Here is an 8260-nt window from a genome sequence, read left to right as displayed (position 1 = left end):
GGGGTTTCACCATGTTGGCCAGGATGGCCTCGATCTCTTGACCTTGTGATCCACCCGCCTCGGCCTCCCAAAATGCTAGGATTACAGGCGTAAGCCACCACACCCAGCACAAGACGGGGTAATTTCTAAAGGAAAGAGACTTAATTGACTCACAGTCCTGCATTGCTGGGGAGGCTTCAGGAAACTTACAATCATGGCAGAAATGGAAGCAAACATATGTCCTTCACATAATGGCAGGAAGAAGTGCTGAGCAAAAGGGGAAAAGCCCCTTATAAAACCATTAGATATCTGAGAACTCACTCGCTATCATGAGAACAGCATGAAGGTAACCACCCAATGCTTCAATTACCTCCCACCATGTCTCTCCTACTACAATTTAAGATGAGATTTGGGTGGGGACACAACCATACCATGTCAGATGTTAACCCATCCAAGCACAGAGTACAGAAAATGCCACTCTTTGGAATATGGAAATCATTGAACTAAGCAGTGGGAGCTAGTACATGCAAACATGAGTTGTTTAGGCAACTCAGATACAATGTCAGAAGGAAAGCAAAGGGGAGGAGAGCTGTGGCCAGCACAGAAGACACTGGGAAGACAGAAGGTTACATAGAATTAGCTTGGCCCTGTTGAAAAGTCCTGGAGATCCAGGGAGAGATGGCTGGGAAGGAAATGTAAATGTTGAAACCAAAAAAGGAGAAAGCCAGACTAGAGTAAGGCAAGGCCCTAAAGGATGAGAAAGGAGACTAAGAAGTGAACACAAGTTTCTTGATCAAGGAAAGGGCTGCCTGCCCAGGATTTCCCAAGATGAAGCTTTCACCTGCAGTACTAGTCTTCAGTGTCCTGAAGGATATTTACCTATTCTCAAAGAACTCAACAATATCACTTCCATTCTGCCCTCTGTGCATTTGCAGCTAAACTTTCTCCATACTTTTCATCCTCAGGTTTTTTCTACCAATTCAACTTGCTAACAGAGTACCCAAGTCTCCCATTCTTTCTATTTAATCTCTCTCTTTTTATCCAGGTAAATGCTTTTATTATCTAGGTAATAGCCACAAATGTCATTCTAAGCCTTTGTCAAACATTATATTTATGTCACCCTATTCAGTTTCAAACTTATTTCATTCTCATCTCTGTGTTTTAATTTTTATATAGACACCTTTAATGGCAAAACTTTCCAAATTATTTGCTTATTTATTCTTTTTGACTAAGAATTATCAGTTCTTATGTCTCAGTTCTTCTTATCACCCCTGTTCATTTTTACAGTAAAAGGCTTTGTACTTTTATCTGAGCCTTTAAAAAAAAATTCCTCTCTAAAGCTTCTCTACTTTTAGTCTTCTAAATTAAGTTAATGAATTGTCTGCTATCCCAGGCCCTCTGACACCTGATCCCTGAGTAGAAGCCTATGGTTCTGGTATCTTACACAATGATTCACTGCAGAGATCTCTCTCTGAGCCTGGGATTTCATGACACTGAAAACACAGAACAAGCTTTATCAATGGCAGCCATATTTCATCTATACTCACTGCTCACATACCTCAGGGGAAGGTTTCAGAAACAGATGGCCTGCCTTAGAGACTACATACACTCGGAATTTCTTATTTGGAATTACACTTTACATGAATAAAAAATACAGCAAAACATCTAAAGCTCTAAAAATGTATACAGAGACCTCTATAAATACCAGACATATTGTTCGCAGCACAATTTATTACCTGGTCATAGTATTTGGGTACATTAATGATTTAACACCATGTAACCTCTCTTGACACGGAGCAACCAAAAAAAAAAAAAAACTTCAAAATGTGCAACAATAATAAATATCAAGCTTTCTAATCTAAAATATATAAATATAAAATATGAGTCTTTTCTGGAAACATCTTAAGAAAATCCGGCAACCACTTGTCCATGGGTAGGTATCTGATGTTGATGGTGCTTATATTCAGAGCATATCACCTCAGATCCAACACAGTTATTTTTACGTCTTTTACCAACACATGTTTGCATATCTAGGAAAGAAAAAATTGGTTTTACCATAGGTTTAATTTTATCATAATGTTTACCATTAATGTTTACCATATGATTTTCTTTAGGGAGGGAGTACAGATTTCCTAATTTTAAATTGTTCCTGATTTTTAAAATATTTCCAATCAGAACAAATACAGCCACATTTATTCATTTTAAACAACAATAAAAATATTTACAGGGGTTGCCAAACAATTTCATTTTAGGTAAATTCTAACTTCAACATAACGTTCTCTTGATGTTCCACAGAATCACCAAGAAAATTAGGAAGAAAAAAAAAAAAGGTGTAGACATATTTTTCTTTTGGACTATGCAAAGGTAATCAAGAAGTATGATTGTAGTTTTCATCCAATTGCTATGAAAAAACTAATTTGGCCATATCGACCAGAAAGAATTCATGCAGCATTTTAAATATCATCTTCTGTAATAATTGTTTACTTATTTGGACTCTGAAGAAAATGTTTAAATATCATACATATACATAAGTGGAAAGGTAACTTTGTGCATCATTAATTCTGTTACAGAAATACTGATCTTTTTTGTAAAAACAATTATTTTGAGAATAAATGAGAAATTAAGTATATAAATAGATTAATCACTGAGATAAAATTCCAAACTAAGCAGTATAGTGTTTTAGCTTGTATTAGACTGCTACTATTTCTCTCCTTAAAAAAAAGGTTGGGGCGGCAGTGAACAATAAATATCTGCAAAAATAACTAATATGATGTACTCACACTGAACAGCCGGGGCTCCTTGGTGTGTGGATGAAAGCCTTTTTTTTTACAAGCAGAAACCTCAAGCATGCCAGCATTGGTGAGCCTGAAGATGCCAGTGCTAAATTTCAGAGTGAAAACAAAGTAGAAAAATTAAGGATCATTTGGGCATTCCAGATGCTTTATTTGAATAGCACATGCATATATATTTCTCAAATGGGATTGAGAAATCACAAACTAGGAATTCCATAGTGATTTTTTTTTTTTTAAACCGATGATTGGCCCAGAGGAGAGAAACCCAGGAGGAGGCAATGCTGCTCCTAAGAGACTGCAGGACCGTGAAGGGGACGAGGCAGCTAAGCTATTGTGTGTGACCCTAGAGGAAAGACCAAGGCCCCAACGGAGAGTCCCATGGAAGGAAATTACAAGTGGCAGATATTTCTAATTCTTCTAATAATGTTAATACAGATTATAGCAATAGCAAATATTTATTGAGTGCCTGCTGTGGTACCAGGCACTATGCTAAGCACTGTACATAGACTATTAATGAATTTCATCTTCTCATCCATCCCTCATGGGCAGGTAGCAGGGACAAAGAGGCTGAGGCCCACAGTGGTCAAGTATCCGGCCTAACACATCACTTGAGGGGTGGAGCCAGGATTCCAATATGTTTGTTTGATTCCTATGCTCATAACCACTCTACAATAATCATTGTCTCCCAAAAGTAGAAAGGTTTTTTCTCAGCTAAGGCTAGAACGTTTCTTATGGTAGAACATGATACAGTAGAAATAAGACCTTAAAAGGCTAACTGGGATAGCATCCTTCTTAAAGGTTATTCACTTCAAGGTCACGCTAACTGAAGAAAGAAAACCAGAAATTTTGCCACTGAAAGGACCTTAAACTGCAGAGCTGTAGGTCTATGCAGCTGGCTGCCACCCATCTCTTTTTCCCAAGGGCATGTGTGCTTGCTAATCCAAGTACCAAAACCTGGTGTCTGGACACACAGGAACCCAGCAGCCCTGGACAAAGCCTTCTTTGGGCTCCTCTGAAGAGTTACACTTACTCTTTATGCTTTGGGGAGCAAACAATGGCAATGGCCTCTGGCAACATGAGTTGATAGGAACAGTGAGTGTGAAGATCAACGCTGGATAAGAATGCAGTTTGGGTGGGATGTGTCTATAAATAGAAAAGAAGACAATCTTATTAGGATAACTGAGTCTCAGCCAAGGCCACAACCTATTTTGAGAGAAAACTCTATTTATCTGCTTTTTTATTTTTTGACCATCATTAATCAAATAAGGATTTTTAAAAAGGTTTTGCTGACATAATCCTTTCTTTTATGCATTCCTATTATTTGCTATTTTGGAATAACTACGACGTTGAGAAGAGGCTCCTAGAAGTGTTAGTGTACTTTCTTCCTTTTGGGAAAAAAAAAAAGAGCTGGAAATTAATTTGCCAGAGGCTTTAAATAGATTCTTATATAATTATCACGACTCCTTTATGAGACACTTATTTTATTATATCAGTTTTACATACAAGGATCCCAAAACTAACATGCCTGCAGTAACATAGCTGGTAAGGAGCAGAGCTGTGACTGGAAACACGGACACAATGTACTTATATACAACACTATGGACATTAAAAGAAGGTTTTCACTAAAGAGACTACATGTTGCTGTGTATCCTTTTGTGGACTGCCATTTCCTGTAAATGGGAGAATGGGAGACTCCAAGTTGTCGAAGGTATTTGGGACTAATCCTGCACAGCAACAAAATACTCACATGAGGAGAAAGAAAGGGGGATTATAAATTAAAAGAAATCTGCCAAATTTCTGGCTACATACAAACGTGTTTATGCATGGCCAATCAGAGGTTCATATTTGAACATAAAAAATAAATGCACACATAGTTATTTTAAAAATTCATCTTAAACCCTAATTGCTCTTGGTAAAAAAGAATGGGACTATTTTAATCACGAAACAAATATTCTTGGCACCACTGTCTAGGTCCTGACTCCATTATTCACTAGCTAAATGACACTGTGAAGATTTCTTAACCTTCTCTTGCCCATTTCATCATCTGTAAAATTGAGATAATATTTTTTTCATGGGATTGTTATGTAGATCAAATGAGACAGTCCATTAAAATTCTTGAAACAGTGCTTAGCCCATAGGAATCAAAGTCATTAGCTGTTGTTATTGCTGTTGTTATTTCAATGTCATCTTTATTAACTAAAAGGCATAGATCCATGATAGTAGCTAAATGCCTTTACACAAAACTATATTCTATTAAAGAAATGTAAGATTTTAAAACTAATTTTAGGCCAGGCATAGTGGCTCATGCTTGTAATCCTAACACTTTGGGAGGCCAAGGCAAGAGGATAAGTTAAGCCCAAAAGTTGAGTTGAAGACCAGGCTGGACAATATAGGTAGGCTCCATCTCTACAAAAAAAAAAAAAAAAAAAAAAAAAAAATTAATTAGCCAGGGATGGTGGCAAGAGCCTGTATGTAGTCTCACCTACTTGAGGGGGCTGAGGTGAGAGGAGCACTTGAGCCAGGGAGGTCAAGGCTGCAGTGAGTTGTGATCACTTTATTGCACTTCAGCCTGGACAACAGAGCAAGACCCTGTCTTGAAAAGAAAAAAAAAAAAAGAGGCAAGAAAACCTTTTTTCTGTTTTAATAGAATGAATGTAAAATCAGCTGATTATTTATAGAAAGATACATATTCTGCAAGGAAAAAATAACACTTTGTCTATAACAACTTGTATCAACAAAGGAATGGAAATTATTATAATTTTTAAAATGCAAATCTTCAGTAGGGGTATGAGTGGGAGTATCTGACAGCCTGTTATCTTACAAGGAATATGTTCTCTTTGTAAAATAGAGCCTTCTATGCCTAGTTGAGAAATTAAAAATTATTCAAAGAAACTATAGTGCTGTGGAGTGAGCAAGCAGGTTATCAAACAGACAAATCACTCTGCTGGTCAATTTATTTCCACATGGAATTGACACCACATCACCTGAGTCCTTCATTTGTGCCAAAAGGAATTATGTCTATTCCAATGAGGACAGTTTTCCCATGAGAGAATGATGCTCCCATTCCCTCACTCTATGGAAATGAAAATGATGATGATGATGGTAACAGTGGAAGCAGATGCCATTTATTGCAACTGAATAATGTGAATTAATTTTCCATGAGTCATATCATTGAATTCTCACAGCAACCAGATAAGTGCTATTATTATCCAAATTTTGCAGATGAAGAAACTGAGATAAGCAAAAAAGTGACTTACCTGCTGATGTTCATAAAGCTAGTTAAACCAAAGAGTCTAAATTCAAATACAGATCTGTCTGATTATGTTTCAGACATTGTTTCCTATGTCTAATTTGTTTTTGAAAAAGTCAGCTCTGGAATTTGTTATTATGCTTAATAAAAACCATTATAAAAAGTCACTGCAATCACTGAGGTTTAGAAATGTAACATTTTTGTATTTTCATCCAACTACAATAATCTGATTCAGTGAAATAAGTTTAACAAGTCTGAGAATTCCAGAATTATGCTAAACTTAAATAACTTACCTTCATAATTGCATGCATTATGTCCATAGAAGGTCATAGGGGAAAACTTTTGTTTCTAGTTTGGGAAATGTTTTGTTAGATAAACTAACATTGACTTGTCAATGTAAATGCATAATTTAATGGACTGTCATTCTTGCTAGAATTTGTTTTGCTTTAAAATGCATTCTTGTTACAGAAATCATGTTAAGTTAAATAATGTAGCAATGTCCAGGCAAACTGTAATGCATATTACTTACTGTTAAGTAAAGCAAATAGACATATGAAGAGTTTTGCAAACTCTTCATCATAAATAATTTCTTGCATTTGAGAGGCAGTTTATACTTTTCAAAGAGTTTTCACACCTGGTATCTTATTTCCTGTTCACAGAAATTCAGTGAGGAGAGAAGGCATTCATTAGCTTCACTCAGTCAATGAAGAAATCTGGAAATGAGGCTAGAAGTCCTGACTGATAGCACATAGTAATTTACAGGTGGTGTTGGGACTAAAGTCTCCTATACCCTCGGGAATTGCATAATACCAAAGGCTTAGCAAGAGAGAGAGAGGGAGAGAGAGAGAGAGAGAGAGAGAGAGAGTGAGTGTGTGTGTGTGTGTGTGTGTGTGTGTGTGTGTGTAGCACTGAGGAGTGTTCCTCTATAAAGCAAGTAAAATATAAAATGACTGTGTATCATTCCTCAACGGTACTTGGAGGTACCCAGAATGTGTTCTGGAAATTTTCTTGGCCGGTATCCCATCTCAGTGGGATGACTTATCCCTACCTCCTATGGTTTGAATGATGGGGTCTCTACCAGTATTCATGATGAAACTTAATCCTCAATGCAACAGTATTAAGAAGTGTGGGCTTTGGGAGGTGATTAAGTCATGAGTACTCCACCCTAATGCATGGTAGTAAGGGATTTGTGAAAGGGCTCAAGGTTGAAGATGTGCTCTCTTGCCCTTCTGCCTTCCACCTTGTGAGCACACAGCAACAAGGTGCCGTTGGTGTCTACTGAAGGCTGCTTGTGGGAGCTGAGAGCAGCCCTCACTAGACACCAATGCTGGTGCCTTGATCTTGGACTGTCCAGAATCCAGAACCAGACATAACAAATTTCTGTTCTTTCTAAATTACCCTTATCAGGCATTTTATTATAACAGCAAAAACACACTAAGACATTATCCTAGATCCCAGCTATGTGAGACTGAATGGAAAAAATTTTCCCCAGATGGATTGAACTATGGCTAGAAAGGATAGATTATTATCACCAATTATAACAGCTACAATTTTCAGAGTCCCTCAAAATGTGTGCTATAAAATTCACCAATAGTATCTCATTTAATATGAAACATTCTGTGAAGTCAATTATTATGATCTCTACTTTATGGATAAAACTGATGCTCAGATTGCTTAATAACTTGCCAATGCTCCTACAGAGAATTCTTAGCAGAGTCGAGATTTAACATCACATCTATTTGATTTGTAAGCCATTTCCTGCTCCCATGACGGCCTGGAGGAGGTTGGAATTCAGTGTTTTGAGCCCTATCCTCTTGCTTTATTTTATAGCTGTTCATACAGTGATCCATACATCCTTTGCCTATCAGAGGGGGGTCAGGGAGTGTAACTGATATATACAAATACATGTTTAAAAGAAACATTTTCAAATAATCTAATTTAGACTCACATTAATAGTTGTCTAATCAAATTGGTTAACAATCTGACTAAGCCAAAATAACCGAGAGGGTGGATCCAAGATGGCCGTTTAGGAACAGCTCAGGATTGCAGCTCCCAGTGAAAGCGCAGAGGGTGAGTGGACGCCGTGTTTTTATTGCCCACAGACTAGGAAATTCCCGGGCAGAGGTGCTCCACGGTCACCAGCGCGGCTGTTTCGGCCAGCGCGGCTGTGCCGGCCAGCGCCGGCCAGCGCCGCTGCTTTGCCCCGCGCGGCTGCTTTGTCGGCGCCCCGGAGCCGCCG

The 8260-nt window shown here is 37.8% G+C and overlaps 1 protein-coding gene across 4 annotated transcripts in view; it reads right to left on the bottom strand.

Annotated features, from left to right (window-relative positions):
* The window catches only part of STAMBPL1 (STAM binding protein like 1), a 99739-nt gene that overhangs the window by 49504 nt on the left and 41975 nt on the right, over positions 1–8260 (bottom strand). For 2 of the 4 annotated variants that reach the window (XM_037731922.1, XM_017510120.2), the window contains exons 9-11: positions 3802–3914; positions 2760–2859; positions 1689–2009 (exon numbers count right to left, since the gene is read on the bottom strand). In XM_037731922.1, coding sequence (XP_037587850.1) covers positions 1953–2009; positions 2760–2859; positions 3802–3914 — 270 coding nt within the window. In that variant the 3' untranslated portion in view covers positions 1689–1952. Of the gene's footprint in view, positions 1–1688; positions 2010–2759; positions 2860–3801; positions 3915–8260 lie in introns of those variants that run through there. The other 2 variants (XM_037731921.1, XM_017510119.2) reach the window with 2 other exon arrangements.

Source organism: Cebus imitator, unplaced genomic scaffold, assembly GCF_001604975.1.
Source record: "Cebus imitator isolate Cc_AM_T3 unplaced genomic scaffold, Cebus_imitator-1.0 Scaffold431, whole genome shotgun sequence".
Classification (NCBI taxonomy): Eukaryota; Metazoa; Chordata; class Mammalia; order Primates; family Cebidae; genus Cebus; species Cebus imitator.
The sequence above is the reverse complement of the archived record's forward strand: the minus strand, read 5'-3'. Positions and strand labels throughout refer to the sequence as shown.